The sequence below is a fragment of the Xyrauchen texanus genome, chromosome 40 (assembly GCF_025860055.1).
Source record: "Xyrauchen texanus isolate HMW12.3.18 chromosome 40, RBS_HiC_50CHRs, whole genome shotgun sequence".
NCBI classification, from domain to species: Eukaryota; Metazoa; Chordata; class Actinopteri; order Cypriniformes; family Catostomidae; genus Xyrauchen; species Xyrauchen texanus.
Window position 1 is genome coordinate 30,103,626 of NC_068315.1, and position 19,528 is coordinate 30,123,153.

The 19,528-nt window shown below is 38.9% G+C and overlaps 1 protein-coding gene across 1 annotated transcript in view; it reads left to right on the plus strand.

Moving 5' to 3' along the window:
• Nucleotides 1-5,215: 5,215 nt before the first annotated feature.
• LOC127633199 (phytanoyl-CoA hydroxylase-interacting protein-like) overlaps nucleotides 5,216-19,528 on the plus strand; it is a 42,458-nt gene continuing 28,145 nt past the window's right edge. The window contains exon 1 of the mRNA XM_052112065.1: nucleotides 5,216-5,432. Coding sequence (XP_051968025.1) covers nucleotides 5,324-5,432 — 109 coding nt within the window. The 5' untranslated portion in view covers nucleotides 5,216-5,323. The remainder of the gene's footprint in view (nucleotides 5,433-19,528) is intronic.

Below are 19,528 nucleotides of genomic sequence, written 5' to 3' on the forward strand. Positions count from 1 at the left end.
TAAACACTTACTATGATCTATAATGTTAACGTTAATATATTTTAAACTACTCACTGAAGATTTGAATTTGAATTTTATTGTTGAGGATAACCCCTTTAGATGAAACATCTCGTTTTCGAGGGGGTCCTCGAGACAAAGACAAAGATAATACAATACATATACATTTACTCACACTAAAGCTCTACCTCATCCCGCCTCGCGCTGCCCGCCCAGCCCACCAGGCCCACTAGGCCCACCAGGCCCACCAACTCCTTATTGGAAACAAATCCATATATAAAACATATTGCAGTATTAAGATGCATGACAACATTTAGCCCTTACATACACATATGTCTATGCATACATACACCATAATGTATACGCACACCTACACCCATACTCGCATATGTACACATAAAAATAATAAATAAAAATAAAATAAGTATCCAGATATAAGAGGTATAAAAAACAAAGTCCAGTCACACATGAGGAAAACATTTGCAGCAACAGTTTGCTTGCAAGTAAGTAAAGAGAGATATTTTGAAGGAACACAATGATGTGACAGATCTTAGAGACCCGGGCAGGCTATTCCAGTCTGAGGGGGCTTTGAAATTAAAAATGTTTGGTACAGTGAAGGAGAGATATTCAGTGTGTCTCAATCTATAGGTGGGTCTATATGGAAGTAAATATTCCTTCAAATAAGAAGGATAATTATAATACACACATTTGAAAATGACCTGATACCAGTGATACTGTCTTCTGGCTTTTGGTGATAATAAGTTCAGTGAGTCATACATTACACAGTGGTGAGTAGTAAAAGGACATCTCAGCACAAATCTACATATATTATTGAAAGCAACATTCAATGCCTTCAAGTTTGATTCTGATGTGTTTTGATAGACAACGTCCGCATAATCTAATATGGGAAATATTAACTGTGACACAATTCTTAGTCTAATCATTTGAGTGAAACAGTTAATAGAACGATACAATATTCGTAAATTACAATTCATCTTTTTTACAACAGAATTGATATGACACCTAAAAGAGAGTTGTGAGTCAAGCCAAAGGCCCAGATATTTAAGTTCATCAACTTGATCAAGTTGAGTATCGTCTAGGAATTTGAGTGAGAGATTGTTATCTTGATTCATTGAAGCTGATCTGGTGGGAAACAATATGCTATATTACTTTTTCTTATTCAATAGAAGATGATGATATGTTATACTAAAGTTAGGGTCAGGGTTAGGTTAGGGAACAGAAAACATATTTAAAAAGTGTTTTTTAGACATGCTCTGGCACACATCATTGAAATGAAATTGTACAATGGATAAGAATTTAGGACTAGAAAATAAATTGGGGCATAATATATACTAAATTTAGAATTGGGATTTGAAGAAAAATATGAAAACAGAGTAAAAAATAAATAAGGAGCTCTTAAGGTTGGGTTCAGTTTAAGGTAAGGTACGGTGGCTGAGAAGTGCACAATATTGGAACCAAATTAGCAAAGCAAATTAAAGCTGAAAACACGACTGAAAAATAATGCCACAACACAAAGAAATTAAGACACCGCACACCAAAATTAGGCCATAACACAACGAACTTAACAAAAAAAAAATATATTTTTTAGCACTGTATTTTAAGTAGCGTTGCAGTCTGTCTCAATACATGGGAGATTATGAGGCTGCTCAGAAGATGCAGAGAGCTCCTCGTCCCACAGCAAGTCACTACAAGGCAAGTTTGAGGAACTGAGCATTTCCCCTGAGCACTTTGTTGTCTGAGCAAGGACTACAGCCCATTTTTGCAAGAGCAGGACCCCTTGTAAGAGCTGCCAGTACGCAAGTATAGCTGCAGTTACTGTGACATTTTCCCATCATTCTGAGAATATCACTGAGATATTCTTCGAAAAATCTATGTTTGTGTGTATCTGTACTAAAAATAGTCATAAAGCGTTTGTAGTGTGCATAGAGCTGATGCTAAGGGTCACTTCCGAGAGCCCCAATCTCTCAGAATGGTTTTCCATTACGGCAATTTCATTGGCAGATGTATTTCGGAGTGCCTCCTTCCATGCTCAGCAAACATCTATAAGGTGGATCGGAAAACAGCCTCTTTTGGATATTCGACTGAAGAGGCAAGAGGATCTCTAAAACCTTTTCAGTGGCAATCAGTAGTGTGTCAAAGCTGCTTAACATCTCGTTTCCTCCATTAAGGGAACTGCGGTTACCATACATAGTAACCTAGATGTTCCCTTTCAAGTCAGTCTCTCAACGTTATGTCAGAGATGATGCCAAGGGGCGTATGCAGTACCACAATGCCAGAATTTTGATTTAGATGTGCTTGCTACCAAAAATGTGGTAGAAAGTTCACAGAAAGCCTGCTTCCACATATAAGTGGGGAAGAGCCCAGGACAGTGAATAGCACATAAGTGACACTGAATAAAAATATGCATCTTGCCTGAAAGGAGGCAATATAATAGTCTGAGGGTAGCCAAGTTTTTCCACAGACCTCACTTCTGCAGAGGAAATGGGGGACTGAATTCACAGTCCGTTGATCGTGGTTAAAAAATGGGACACCAGCGGGGGCATCTTAAACCAACCGTAGGAGGAGTTGAATCTTCCTACATAGAATCTAGGAGTAAATCACTAGATTAATGACCACAACAACTGCTTTACCAATATTGGGAAGCAATTAAGGTGACAGGAAAAGGCTAGCCCACAGGGGAGCACTTTTAAATATGAGAGACAGCTGGTTTTCCTTACAACAGACAGTAAGAGAATTCTTCTTAAGTGGAATCTAGGAATAAATCACTAGATTCAAATTATAACAATAAGAGTTTTGCTCTATTGAGAAGCAGTTAAGGTGGTAAAGAAAGACTCCCTCTTGGGGAAGTGCTTTACTGACATATAGGAAGAAAATACTTCCTAATTTATAGGATTAAAAGAATGTTCAAACTGGCTTACTGCTGGGCGGCAGTTAACATATGTTCCAAATGACATACTATCCCGCAGAAACAATGGTGCTGCATAACTTGAGATAGGATTGATCTCTTATACCAAGTGGAGAGAGTCAAAACCTTACAAAATTTGTGTGATAAGTCATTTGCTTCAGTGCTACACATTAATGATGAGAGCTTAGTTACCCTTCACAGAAATCATCTGGGATGACAGGGAGAAAAGCACAGCTAAACAGCAGCATGTCATCAGTAGGCATAATTTGCCATGGCGCCATGCATTCTCTCACTGACCCAACATTGAAAGGGTCTCGTGTGCAGTAAGCACAACAGTGTGGTGGCTGCTGAGGTGGCCATCAACCCGAGTGCTTTCTGAAATGTTATCAGAGTAACCATTCTCCCCAGCTTGAAGCCTTGCTTGAAGGCGGCTGTGGCTCAGGTGGTAGAGAAGGTTGTCCACAAATCGCAGGGTTGGTGGTTTGATTCCTGGCCCACACGACTCCACATGCAAAAGTGTCCTTGGGCAAGACAATGTACCCCAAGTTGCTCCCAATGGCAGGCTAGTGCCTTGCATGACAGCTCTGCTGTCATTGGTGTGTGTGTGTGAATGGGTGAATGAGATGCAGTGTAAAGCACTTTGAATACCTCTAAGGTTAAAAAACGCTACGTAAGTGAAGACCATTTACCTTGCAAGTAACGAAGAATGGATTGAAAGGTCTGTCAGATGTTCACGCATTGTGATTGAGTCTATCTCCATTCCCAGGAAGGAGACTTTCTGATTATGTGCGAGTAAACACTTTACCCAGTTTACTCTCAGCCCCAAATGCTGCAGATGTGCAAGCAAGGTGTCTTTGGGCTTGAAACACTGCACCACTGACTGTGCTAAAATTAGCCAGTCATCCAGGTAATTCAATATGTGTATGCCCTACATTCTACATTTTGAAGGGGGAAGTACTGCATCTGCACATTTCATAAATGTGCGTGGAGCTAAGGACAACCCAAACAGGAGGACCTTGAACTGAAATGAGAACCCCTTTGAAGGTAAACCCTAGAACCCCTAAAAACGGCCTGCGTCAAGTGGAAATGTGAACATGAATACACGTCTTTCAGGTCAAGGAACATAAACCAATTGTTCTCACAGATGTGCAAGAGAATCTGCCTCTGTGTAATCATTCTGAATGGAAACCTTATTAGGGTCAGATTCAGTTGACGCAAATCTAAGATTCTGCCGTCTTTCTTTGGAAAGAGAATGTATCGGGTGGAACGATCTCCTCTGCCTGTTTGGCAAGGAGGATCTTCACCTCTGAACAAAGTATAGGCACATCCAGCACCGCAATTGTGGAGGACAAAACGGTGTTGAACATTCACAGTTTATTTCAGATTTGTGGTCTGTCTTGTCAAGCCTGGCTTATGATGCATCCAGCGTGAGGGTGCATGCTGAACAAATGGGAAGCGCATTAAGCACTTAAAAAGAGCTTCTGGGATAAACCACTTAATGACTTAAGGGGGATCCCACACACTAGATCATCTTTTATTATCAAGTAAGAGCAGTCTTCATTTTTGCTAACTAGTGCAAAGTGTCCCTTTATCATAAAATCATCTCGGGGGTTCTGCTGGTCCCCCTGTCTGTCCAGGACACTTAGAATCAACCTAACCCTGTCATATGTTTATATTATAGTCAGTAACTATAATCTGATTGCCTGACTTTAAAATGTAACGTATAACACTAACATTTACTACAGTTGTAATTAGATCACTGCAACTAGTTGCCACAAAAGACGTTTTGGAGTCAAGACAGCATAGATCAGTCAATGTAATTCTATACCAAAGTTCTGCTTACTCACAATAATGGCCAATTTCATTTTTACAATTGCTATTGTGTTTTCCAGTACTGTAGAATTACAGTAAAACTACATTTACTGGCTACTGATTTGTAATATTTTTTTTATCACCGCAATCTGCTAGAATATCGGAAGTGCACTCTAAGTAAGCATTATTTACTGGATCAAAGAATATTTTTACAGCACATTTCTTAGCAAAAATACACCAACATTGTGCAATTGCAAGCAACTCCACAAAATAAAGTGACATGTTCTGATATGAAGTATGACCTATGACATATTTGCATGGAAGTCTAATTGCTGGAGAGCACTAAACGGGAGGGAGGTGTTTGGTGAAGCACCATTGCTCTTTGCCCTTGACTGTTGTGTCGCAGGGAGGGATCAGCACTGGATGGAGTCACCGTGACGATGTGCTGACGTGGACATCAGAAGCAGCACACTGTGGAAACCCGTGGGAGAAAGAGAGAGCACCGAGAGAGAAAAGAAGAGGTGAAGATCTTTGTCCTGCGGCACTGCAGTTACACTCACTATCGGAATAGCGTTCATTAGAGGCTGAATGATGGAGGTTCCTCGCGTGGGGGACAGCGTTATTAGCCCCACGAGCCCGTGTGAGGACATGATGAAGAATCTTAGTTTGGATGCAATCCAGCTTTGTAAGGGAGAAGGTAAGAAGTGTTTTTTTTTTTTTTTTTTGCTTTGTTACTCTGTCATGGTTCTCCCCTCAAACTGCGGATTTGGAGAGCTAGTGTTTTATTTAAGCTTTTTAGACGTACATATTATAGAATGAAATGCAAAATGCATTTTTAAAGCGCATGCATTTGAAGACTGATGCAAAATATAGATTTGAGGTGCGCGTGAGATCGCTCTGTCATTCTGTCAGCTGAGTGTGCTGATGGAAAGGAGCATTGTCATTGTATCTAAGCTCTCTAGATAGGGAACTATTATCTCAATGCATGCAAAATATACCACTCCCGTGTGGAGTTTTGTTTTTAAAACGACGTTTTAGACTAGCTACTAATTCACATTTGTCAAAATGTTTGTCAATCAAATGCATTTTTAAAGCGCGTGCATTTAAAGACTGCATAATATAGATTTTAGGTGTGTGTGAGATTGCATAGTTATTCATTTCCCATAGTGAACATCATTGCATTTAGGCTTTAGACAGGGAAATGTTATTTCAATGCATGCAAACGAACTCATGTGCCGAGTTTCGCTTTTAAAATCGACTAATTTGCTACTAGCCTACTCATTCATTTATTGTCTTTGCGAGTCAAATGCGCATGATGCACACTGTAGATTTTGGTTGCGCGTGAGATTTTTCCCTTTATTGTGTTCCTTTGGATAATATAAAGAGATGCATATGTTGCCAGAGTTATAAGGTGATGCTATTGCTTCAATATTCCATGCACTTGCATGCTTGTTTCAGCATGAAGCGCGCGGAATGTTCAGCACCATGGACACGGTCATTCCGCGTGCATCATAGAAACAGTACCAGATTGCAGCTGCATGCAACGGAGGTTAAATGTGTAGTCGATCAAGAATATGCAGATTCACCCGGGTGGCATTCTGCTTTTGTCCAACGTGTGTGTGTGGTCTGGTGATTTACTAAATGCATCGTTTATGTTTATGGACAGGGTTTTCATGGGTGTATCCCAATGCATGCATTTGTTTCTTTAATCATTACATTTCAAGAGGAAGCTCTGTGGAGACCATTGTGGACTGTTATAATGTGTAATATCACATAATTAGCATACTTATGTTGGATGACAAAGCATTTTATGTTGAAGCACATGAAAAAAGAACCATGTTCTGTCCTTTACTATTTTAATGCTACACATACAGAAATCTGTTTTATGAGCATACTATATATATATATGTATCACATGAGCAAGAGTGCGATATGGCCCTACATCAGCACTGCTGTGATTCGGCCGCAGGTAATCACAGCTGTGCTGATATAGGGCCATATAGCATGACTGCGAGTGTGATATTGGTTATATACAACAGTTCAATGAACAAGTACATTTAAAAAAAAATAGGAAAAACTGAGTACGGTAATAAAAACGTGCATGAAACTATTTTCTTAAGTGACGGATCAGAATCTGCCGTTGCTGGTTCAAAACAAATGATGCATCCAAGCCTCTGTTAGTAATTAAAAAATGTCACTATAGAAATAATATCACGGCTTGTGCTGTTTCGAACAAGTTATTGGAGAAACAAGGATGTATGTGTGTGCGTGAGAGATAGAGAGAGAGAGAGTGAGAGATAGAGAGAGATGGAGTGTTTGCAATCACCTGTTGCCACTCCCAAGCAGAGATGCTGTCAGCTTTCTGAAGATCAGCTTTCTCAGTCGAAAAATCGCATCCAAGGGGGAGTATTTCACCCTATTTCACGGTAGCCGGTGCACAAGAATCGATCACTATAAAAATCACAGTAGAAACTGAAATGTCCTCTGCTATTTTAAACAGCACCTATTGTGTAATTAATCAGTCTGTTGTGTCTCTCAGCTGTGATGAGCCATAATGCTGAAGTTGTTAGTTTTAAAGCCATTTCCTAGCTTTAGTAGTAGTAATACAAGCAATCACAAAGAGCTGTTGTATGTAAACATTGGCTGATGCGGATTCACTACACGTCACCTAACTGGCTCATATTACACACAAAAATGATCTTTTGCCACCACCTGCTGGCTAACATATGTAATGTAAAAAAAAAAGACAAACAGTAGCTCTTAACACATATGCACTGCTCTTACACTTTTGTTTAGAATGGCACGAACACAAGCGGAGTGATACACACACACACACAGTGAAGCGTCGGAGTGCTGATGGTGTCAGACCATAGGTGCATCTCTCGTCCAATCAGATTTGAGGACTGGAACTAACTGTTGTAGATATATATATATATATATATATATATATATATATATATATATATATATATATATATATATTTGAACAAAAATGTAAAAAATTGAACAAACTGTACTTATATGTACTCAAATTCTACTATTTGGGAAAATATATGTTTCATATATAAAAACAGCCTTTTTTGTTGCATGTACTGTATATACAAGTAAGTGACTTTTTATATCAGTGAAAGCAATATGAACATTTATTTCATGTATGTGTTTTGCATTTATTGCCATGTAGGCAATCAGATTTCTGTAGAGTATTTAGTAATCAGAGCAAAATATAAACCAGGCAGATGAACTGGCTGATATTTGGTCATTTTGAGATTATTGGCATTGCCTGATACTGTAACTGTGCCTGCTTGATATTTCTGCCTAGTGTCATTTCCAAACTCTACCAACAACCTTGTCAAAAGATTTTATTAATTAATTAATTAATTTTGAACATTATCTGTGTTCACTGTAGCCATATGGCAACACTTTATTTTCTTTCACTTTTTCACATTTAAAATAAAACTTACAATATAATGCATTGTTGGAAATGAAAGGGCAGTCTTTAAAGTAACCATTAATATGCTATTTTTAAGCCACGTGACCTTTGATTTTTACTCCAAGACTGGGGTCACCCTAACAGGGGAGACACATGCTGAAGTGATCCACAAATTGCGGCATCTTTGATAAGTTAATTACACATTGTTATAAACTGATCAACTTTATCTAACAAAGTTTTACAGAAAACAGAGAAAATATGAACATTGATGTCAATGCTGTACCACAATAGAAAATAGCTACAGTGTGTTTGCTATATAACTCTGTGCTGCATTAGAATGTCACTAATGCATTTATTAATTTATTTGAAAGTGTTTATCATATTATGCATATCATTCATGCATAAATAACAAAATTATTATTTTTATTTCTTTTTTTCAGACAAAGATGAGAATGGCAGTGTTTTATTAAAAGTGCATGAAAAGTGCACAGTTAGCTCTTCCGAATGACAAAAATACATTGCATGATAATGTTTCACTCTCTTTTTAGAAATGTTTTTTGTAAACAGAACTGTCATAAAATCAATTTAGAAAAAAATTAAAACGTTAGAACATAATGTCTACAATAAAATATTAATTTAAGCAATTTTGTGTACATTTTATTTGCCATTTTATTATAGAGTATACAGTATATTGGCCATCAGACACACTGTCTAGTTATCGATATTGGCATTGACCATTAGAAATCAAATCAGTCAGCCTCTATCAACACTCCCTTTAGTGTTAAAAAATGTATCAAAAGGTGATATGAAGATTACAGCATTATATCGAGCCTGTGCATTTGCATGAACTTGTTTAAGCAAAGTAAGAACAAGCTTTGTGTAAGCTGAAGGAAATTACCTAAGAGTTCTGTTTTGTATTCTATACCAGCACTGTGTAGAGGAACTCGAAGTCCCTTCAGCCATGCTGTCACAAGACAGAGAGAGAGAGAGAGAGAGAGAGAGAGAGAGAGAGAGAGAGAGAGAGAGAGAGAGAGAGAGAGAGAGAGAGAGAGAGAGAGACAGAGAGAGAGTCACACAAAGAGAGAGAATGTTCTTACAGACACGGTCTGTGCAGTGTAGCATCGATGCTGTCACAGACTTTTGAGTCTTATAATGGTTATCCATTCTGTTGATTTGGTTTCTGTTCTTATAAATGATTTATTCATTCAAACATTGTTCAGGAATTTACAATGTGTTATGAAAACATACTTTTGAAATTTGCTGTAAAATACTTGCAAATTGTCTTATAAAATCCATTTGTATTCAATACTAAAGATTTCAGTTATTAGAATTTAATTTAGATACTTCTAATTGTTATTTACTGGAAGTGGAAAAACAAATGGACACTACACAGCTTCTGCAGGCCACAGCAGAGAATCTAATCTGATTGGTTAATGGACTGTGGACAATAATTTGCACTCATGACAGTTCAGATATAGGAGGAAGCGTTACAGGGATGTGATGCATACTGTATGAGTCTCAATGGGTACATTCTGTTCAGAGTCGGACCCATCTGTCCTCTGTGAGCTATACACATCTCTCCCGTAATATAGACTAAAACATCTCTCTCCATTTCTGTTGAAACACAGTGATGGACGTCTTTGCCAAGGGACGGATGTTAGAGGAAAGATTTAACAGTTTTTCAAAGTTCATGGAATATTCCAACTTTAAGTGGGTCATTCTCAGGGAACATTGCCATTTGTGCAAGGACATTTTTAAAACAATTTTAATCATTTCATTTGAAAATGTTAGTACTGCTGAACTTTCAAGTAATCATATTTTCCCATTTCACATCTTAAAGGGATAGTTCACCCAAAAATGAAAATTCTCTCATGATTTACTCACCCTCCTGGCATCCCAGATATGTATTAATTTCTTTCTTCTGGAGAAAAAGATTATTAAAAGAATATTTCATCATAATTTGAAGCTCCAAAATCCACATAAGGGAAACATAAAAGGGTAACACTTTATATTAGAGCCCACAATTTACAGCGTAAATACACCGAATTTACAGCGTACCTTTTTGTTATAACAGTGTACCTATAAATTATTTACGTGTAGAAGGGAACAATATGCATCTCTCTCTCTCTCTCTCTCTCTCTCTCTCTCTCTCTCTCTCTCTCTCTCTCTCTCTCTTTATATATATATATAAAGAGAGAGAGAGAGAGAGAGAGAGAGAGAGAGAGAGAGAGAGAGATGTGGATTTTTTTTTTTTTTACCATGGGGTACATATTCTATTATTACAGGATACATGATAGAGATTACTGAACAACAAAACTTGAAACATTGGTTAATGTGTTAATGAGTTTCTGCTATTATTTTATTTAGAATTTCCAATGTAAGCTACTTACCTTATGAAAGTGTATTGCATACAGTCCATCTCAGCTGCGAGTCACACCAGCAACAACCCCCCCTTATTTAAATTTAACTCGAGAGAACAAGGCAAGCAAAATTAGAACTATTGTAAAAAGTTTCTGTAGTTACTGTGTAAATATACCATTGCTCAATGTTGTCACAGTGTAAGTCCAAATTGTTACCCCCTTTTTCCATATAATTATTGGGTAAGTGCAACATTTGTGGGCTGTAAATTGAAGTGTTGCTTGTTACCCCTTTATTCCCCAAACTTTGCATATTTTTCCCTTATACCTACAAGTACAGACTGTGTAGTTACACTATTAATACAAAAAAGGTATGGTGTAAATTCAGTGTACTTTGTAAATTGCGGGCTGTAATCTAAAGCGCTACTCCAGTGGTTAAATCAATGAGAGAATTTTTATTTTTGGGTGAACTATTCCTCTCTCTCGACTGCCAAGCGATCCAGTGAGAACTGAAGGTCACGGACCGATGATGACATGAAGACAACATCATCTGCAAAAAGCAACGATGAGATCCCCAGCCCACCGAACCGCACACCTTCCCCACCCCGACTACGCCTCGATATCCTGTCCATGAATATCACAAACAGGATTGGTGACAAAACGCAGCCTTGGCGGAGACCAACCCCCACATGGAATATACTGGTCAATTTTTGTTTCTACCCTCACCTATGGTCATGAAGGTTGGGTCATGACCGAAAGAACTAGGTCGCGAGTACAAGCGGCCGAAATGGGCTTCCTCAGAAGGGTGGCGGGCTTCTCCCTTAGAGATAGGGTGAGGAGCTCAGTCATCCGTGAGGAGCTCGGAGTAGAGCCGCTGCTCCTTTGCGTTGAAAGGAGTCAGTTGAGGTGGTTTGGGCATCTGGTAAGGATGCCCCCTGGCCGCCTCCCTAGGGAGGTGTTTCAGGCACGTCCAGCTGGGAGGAGGCCTCGGGGAAGACCCAGGACTAGGTGGAGAGATTACATCTCCACACTGGCCTGGGAACGCCTCGGGGTCCCCCAGTCAAAGTTGGTTAATGTGGCTCGGGATAGGGAAGTTTGGGGCCCCCCTGCTGGAGCAGCTGCCCCCACGACCCGACTTCGAGATAAGCGGTTGAAGATGGATGAATGGATGGATGGATGGGTGAACTATTCCTTTAAGTAGGCCCACAGCCATAGATTTTGGGGGACAACCAAAGGGGATGCATCCCTACAATAATAAAATGATTTGTTAATAAAATGTATCTGTGTACCTTGTAACAAATCACACCTGCTTTGTTGCAACCCTGTTACATTTAAAGTGCTTTGTGCACTCTTTGTGGACACAAATTGAAGATTTGTCTAAAAAATGTGTTAATTAAGAAATATCATGGCAACACAATAAGGTTCTATTCAATTACGTAATACATTAATTTTCATGAACTAACAATGAACAATATTTTATAACAGCATTTATTAAACTTGATTAATGATAAGTTATGGAAATATTGTTCACTGTTAGTTCCTGATCATTTATAATGCATTAAATAATGTTTACATATACAATTTTTAATAAAACATTTTTGTAGCATATGTTGCAACTAACATTAAACAAGATGGTGTAAAAATAGTGTTCATAGTTAGTTCATGTTAGCTAATGTAGTTTACTAATTATAACAAATACAGCCTTAGTGTAGCCTCAGTGTTTAATATTTAGTGTTTAAAATATTTAGTCAATATTTAGTCAATGTTTAAAGTCTATATTTAATTTTATAATTTTTTTTATTTCATTAAATATTACCCAGAACAATATATATATTTTTTTCTGTTTAAAGAAAAAAAAAGAAAAGATGGATCATCTTGATTTTTTTCCTCATCACAGAGACAATTGACCAATAAAAGTGTACACATAATATAATACTTCTGTCTGTTTGAATTATCTGGTCAAAATCATTTTAATGCTGACAAACATTGGTGATGATGGCACATGATGACAGAAATATTAAAGATGATTCTTAAAAGGGGAAATGTCAGAGCACTACAAGGCTGAACAGAAAATACAGGGGCAACAACAAATTCTGCAACTAATACATATCAGAAATTACACAAAACATGGAGGAGACAGAATAGGAAAACAGGACACATGGACATAGTACAAAACTATAATATTATATAGTAATATATTAACTATGAACTATTATAGCCCATAATCCATTGGTGTATATACTGTAAGTACATGTGCTCTTATTCAGTATGTGGTAGTGCTACAAGTATTTTAGAGGGGGTAAAACACAAGAAAGTAAGTGAAAGCATGATATTTTAATTCCAATAAAAGTCCAATTTTGCTATAATCAGATTTTTTTAATTATATGTAACCCATTCAAATGTTATGGTGATGAATGGAGACATTGATACATCGATTCCAATAAAATTAACATTCATTTAAATATAACGTACGTTCATGGGGACACAAATAGCCTCATTCATGAGAATGTCTACAGAAAAGTCTATTGAATATAGTCTATAGAATATATAGAACTTAATTCATGACCTTGTTTTGAATACTTGGTACCAACATGGTCTTTGTTCAACTTTAGGATTCATTAGAAATTAAATCAGGCCCATATTTCCATTATTTAGTTGTTGAAGATTACTCAAGTGAAGTTTTTGCTTCTGAATCACAGAATACTGGGCAAGCATGCATTTGTGAAGTGCAAATATAAAATAAAATAAATAAATAATAATGGATGAGGAGCTTCTGTGCTTTGGCACTCTTAGAAGCATGCATGGAGGGAGGCGATTCTTCACCCATGGGGCTGCCCCAGATGGGCCAGTCCTTTGTGTGAGCCTGACAGTGCTAGCTCACTACCTCTGTCTCTGAATATACGGCTTTGACCAGCTGTGTGTGGGGGTCTGGCTCCAGTACAGGGGCCACCATCTGCCAAGCCTGCCTGCTAAATGAAAGAAATGATTTAGCATGGCTATCAATTTGCTAATTATGTCTACTATGCACACAGTGCAGCAAAAAGACAACAAACCAGACATGAATCAGACAGAAATAATAGAGTTGATTCATGATTATTATCCCATTCTGAGCTCATAGGAACTGTTGTTTAAATGGGTGGAATTTGAAACGGAACTATTAAGGGTTACATCCAGGGTATTGTTCTTATTCATTGGTATTCGTATAGTAAAGATTACACATACATTTTCATATGTTTTGGAAGACATTGAATTGGCAGCAACTAAAATGTAATATTTTACATATGTACAGATCTGTCTATTTATGTTTACAAATCCCCTGAAGACTGGTTGTAACTGAAATGGTCAAAACCTTTGCAAGGGTTTGGTTCCACTGGATGCATAATGTTGATCTTGGAAGACAAATTTCACAAGTAATTAAAACTTGGTGCAATGGCACTGGATTTGTAGGTTTTAAAAATACAGTATATGTGTTAAATTAGTTTGATTACAAATTATAATAATATTGAGCAGGATTAAGGTAGATTGCGGATGATTATGGACTATTACGAAATTAACACATTAATAAAAGTTACACAATTAATCATGCCCCCTGACTTACTATAATACCATAATAAATGTATGTATTTTTCTACCATCAAAGCAATTCAAGCTTGAAGTATATTTAAAGCTACACTATGGAACTTTGTGCTCTCTAATGCCATCTGTGGTTGAAACTTAAAATTGCAAGAAGTTTACAGAATAACACTTCACGTGAGTTGTTTCGACACTGAAAAAAAATGAAACTTTTAAACACATTGCGATCTGTACACTTGAGTATGTTCGATTCATTAAAGCATGACAACCAAAATAAACTTCAACAATTCTACCAGAAAACATATCCAAGAATTATAGCAGGTAACCATCTTCACCAATCAGTTATAAACATCCATCCAGACTGCTGCAATGTTGTACAATACAGAAAGATCCTAACTTTAGAATCCTATCTTATCTGTTTGGTATCCATGGCAATTTCAGTTTGGATCTCATTTAGGACAATTGTGTGTGCATCTTTTCCACAAGTGTTCTCCATGCGAGTGGCACATCCAGTGGTCAGACGAGCTTTAGAGCTGCATTCGTTGCCTGGGCTGCGCCCACTCTGAAGCGTTCTGGGGACGATCCAGCCTCCCGTGGTCTCCCGACCACCTCCTCTGTGTTAGATCCCGAGAGTTCACATAGGGAGGCACGGCAGAGCCACAAGGTAGAGATACACCATTTCGAGGAGGATCTCGAAGCCCCACGAACGTCCAATATAACGTCCTCGCCTGTGCAATATGCACGTGATGAGCTCTGGCCCTCAATTGAAGGTCACAGCCTCATTACATTTGGCAGCTCTGACTTTGTGGTCCACAGAGGATGTCGCCACCACTTGACAAAGCGAGGGTGAGGAGCATGCACAGCTCAACGATAAGGAGCTTCTTCAAGTCCTTCTGAGGGCAGTTGAGGAGCTCGGAAGAACAGCAAAAATCTCGGCTAGATCAATTGTTCCTGCAAACTGCCATTGTGGCCCATAGGCATGCAGCATTCCTATTGAGGTCCACACGGAGCTCACGAAGTCCTGGCGTGTGCCCTACACATCGTACATCCAGGTCGGAGAGGCTGCCGTCCTCACAACAGTGGATCATGCTGAGGAGCAGGGCTATGCAAAGCTCCCTCACTCCATCTCCTCTTGCAAGCAAATCAATAAGCACACTGTCCCGCTATGTGGACATGTGGTGAGCCCTCACAGGCTTGTCAGATTGGGTGTTAAAAACGAATAAACACGGCTATTCGATTCAGTTTGCACACCGGCCACCGTGCTTCAACAGCGTTTTACAGTCCACGGTTCTGTCATGGAAATTCACAATTTCCTTGCAAAAACGTGATAGAGTTCATTCCGAAGCGGGTTGTACAGCCTTTATTTTATTATTCCAAAGAGAGACTGCAGGTTCCGGCTCATACTAGATCTGAGACGCTTGAATCATGCGCTCGCAAAGCACCCATTCAAGATGATAACTCAGAAGCAGATCTTATCGCACATCCACAGGACTGGTTTGCATCAATAGATCTGAAGGACAACTCCTTTCATGTACAAATTGCACCATGTCACAGGTGGCTCTTGAGATTAGCATTTGAGGGATCTGCATATAAATTCAAAGTCCTTCCTTTTAGTCTGTAGCACCATAGACAGCTCGAGACTTTTACCAACAGGGTGTTATGATGGGTCAGAGCCTTGAAGGATTTTTATTCTGATGTGGTGTATAACCATGACAGCATGACTGTTGTCCAAGAATTCCAAGGCGGAACTCAGTCACTGAGAATGATGAGCCTGACTGCAGCACCTCCTCCAATGGAGTGGGCTCAATCTCCTTTCCCTACGCACTACATATGTCCCATGCCACCTGAATTGTGGGTCATATCTACTGTCACACCAGGGCATGTTACCAGGGGAGTGGAGACTTCATCATCTTGCTCTGAGGATTTGGAGAATAATTGACAAAGCTGAAGTCGATCTGTTCGCATCTGCAGAGAATGATCACTGTCCTCTTTGGTACCCCATGTCCCAAGACCAGCTGGGAGTGAATGACCTAGCCCAAAAATGGCAGGTGAAATGCAAGTATGCATTTCCCCCACTGCGCCTACTTCACTCTGTCATCAGCAGACAAGGAAACGGTGCTGTTTGTTGAGCCGAAATTGCCCAATCAATCTGGTTCACTACATTCAATCATCCTCACTACATTCTATAGAGGGACTATTGAGAGCATCCTGAGCAGCTGCATCACTGCCTGGTTTGGGACTTGCACCGTTTCGGACTGCAAAGCCCTGCAGAGGATAGTAAGGACAGCTGAGAAGATCATTGGGGTCTCTCTTCCCTCCATCAAAGACATTTACAAAAAACACTGTATCTGCAAAGCAACCAGCATTGTGGACGACCCCACACACCCCTCACACAAACTCTTTACCCTCCTGCCGTCTGGCAAGAGGTACTGAAGCATTCGGGCCCTCACGGCCAGACTGTGTAACAGCTTCTTCCCCCAAGCCATCAGACTCCTCAATACTCAGAGACTGGTTTGACACACACACACACGTGTCCTGAGTTGCACTTTAATTACTGTCACTTTATAACTGTCTGCTACCCCAATAACTGCTATGTGCATAGAACACTATCTCATAGTATGTTATGTTTACGTTTTTAGAAACTGTCATCTTTTTGTACTACTGAGTACTGGTCGGCGCTGCACTGTGTCTATTGTCCTGTTCATTGTCAGAAATTTGTTGTACTGTCCCGTACTTTTTGCACATGTTTGCACGTGCACTTTATATAGGTATTTTATATAGGTATTTTATTTTGTTGTGTTGTCTCATGTGGTCCTGTGTTGGTCCTTTGTTGTTTTTATGTAGCACCATGGTCCTGGAGGAACTTTGTCTCGTTTTGCTGTGTACTGTACTAACTGTATATGGTTGAAACGACAATAAAAACCACTTGACTTGACTTGACTTGGTTTTCGGAGATGACAGCGATATTTGACGGCCCTTCTTGGGAAACACCACTGAGGAGGGATCTCCTCTCTCAAGTGCAAGGCATCACCAACTGGAAATGTGGAACCTACATGTTTGGCCCATGAACGGCACACAACTAACCAATCAGAACTGGACTGAAATGGCATGCTAATTGGTGCTCTTCACACGGTAAGGACCCAGTGAATTGCTCTATAGCTGAGATCCTCACATTCCTTCAGGAGTGCTTAGAACCATTAGAATTAGCTAAGTTGCATGCGCTTTCGCTAAAGACTGCACTCCTGTTGGCTCTGGCATCAATTAAACAGGTGGGTGATATGCAGACACTGTAGGTCGACAGCTCATGTCTGGAGTTCTGACTGGGTCTTTCAAAGGCCACCATTAAACCTAGAAAAGTCTATGGGCCTAAAGTTTTATCAACACCCTTCAGGGCTCAGGTGGTTTGTTTACAAGCCTTTTTCCCCTACCATTTAATTCAGATGATGAACAATCCATGCACTTGTTATACTTGTTATATTACACACGTATGTAGAGCATACCCGTAGAACATACGCAAGGAAGAATGACATAAACATTCAATTTCACACCAAAGCATTGTACAGCATTGTCAGCACTGGGCAGTCAGCACACCTCACAAGCAGTGCAGCCACAGAATGAGAGACGGTCACACAGGAAATGTTCTTGACAGCTTGACGAAGCACAACAGAATTCATGGTTCCCAAGATGTGATTTTCAATGTTCCAAATTTAAAAAACATTATACAAATATGAGAACAGGACAGACTGATGAGCTCAGATGTAAAATTAATTGCTGTTGACTGTACTGTTCAGTGTTATTGAATTAAAACAAACAATGTATTGACTTCTAATGCAACATTATGTATTTTCTAATAATCAATATTGCAATATATATTTTAATCTGAATATCAAATTTTTTATATTTAATATAGGCCTTACATATTATATTTTTGATCATATAAATTATAATGCATTATTTATATAGAATACATATATATTATATTATTTTCTTTATTTGGGGGCCTTTCAAATACTGACATATGCAATTAATTTCAGTTAATTCAATGAATGCATGTCCTGTAATTAATCTGATTTAAAATTTGAATCGATTGACAGCCGTAGTTGTTATATCTACATATGCATTAGTTAAGACTTCATAACTTGTCTACATAACACACTTGTAGTAAATTAATCAAAGCTGATGGGGTTTAGTACAGTGAAGTGATATTTAACTTCTAATAAAAACTCAAGACTGTGCCCTCCCACTCCAAGTATATGTTTTTCTGTCACCTCAAGCGCAAACATCAATGCAAAAGAAACACCATGCTAGACTTGTTTATCTCAGATCACATCTCATCTCAGTGGTGTTATATAGCTGGGATCACAGTTTTACACTGTGCATGTGTACTGTGTGTGCTTCTCGCAACTTGTCTGTCTATAAACCAGAGTGTTAAGGAATTTACATGCCACATTGCTGCTCTATTAAGAGATTCGGTCATGTGATCATTCACTCAAATATTTCCGTGACAGGTACATTTTTCACTCATGGAACATGAACTGAGTGTACTCAACTATACACTGTCTATGATGTAGTTTGGAATATCCTGGCTGTTTTGGGTATTCTTTGCATGTTTCCTTGAAATTACCCTAAGGTATAACACGAAACTGCACTTTCACTAGAGGACTCTCATCCAGGCTAAAAGATTAGAAAATTATGCAAAATATGTCTTTTCTCTCCAAACAGAGCTGTGAGATGTGAGGTCATGGTTGTTCTTCAGACAGACCTTAAGAAGGAATTTATGGCCAGACCTTAAAAATGTTAATTGAACACCTCTTTTAAATGTAATTAAATACTATTTAATGTAAATAAACACAAATTGTTAACAGTGTTTTGTTTTTCATATCATCATATTAGTTCAAATGAAAGTCTTAAGTGAGATAAATATGGAAAAAATAGTTTGGCCCCAGTTGCGTGTTTATCTGGGTATTCTAACCCCCACAAGAAAGTTAATTCCCCTTCTGTCACTCACTCGACATTGTGTTGATGTAGTGACACTAGAGGTTGCTCTTGAGAGCCCCGAACACCTCCCATTCTTTGAGAAAAAGCCAATGAGAATTGGCGAGTGGAATTTGCATCCCACTCCCCTGGAGATACGGGTATAAAAGGAGCTGGAATGCAATTCCTTTCAGATTTTTTCTTCGGAGCTGAGCGGTATTACTATCAACGAGCTGAATACTACTGCTGTTCCATTCACCTCTTAAGAAGCATATGCTGTTGGATATACGGTGCATTTCCAGGGGCTTTCTCTCCTTCTGCACGTCGAGTGCAGATTTCGGCCCTGGGCACTTCGACAGTATATTCCTGCTAAAGAATATATTATAGAGCACACACATTGACCTCGAAAATCTTTTTAAAGAAACACATTTATCAAGATGCCTTTGCGTCCTGGACGCG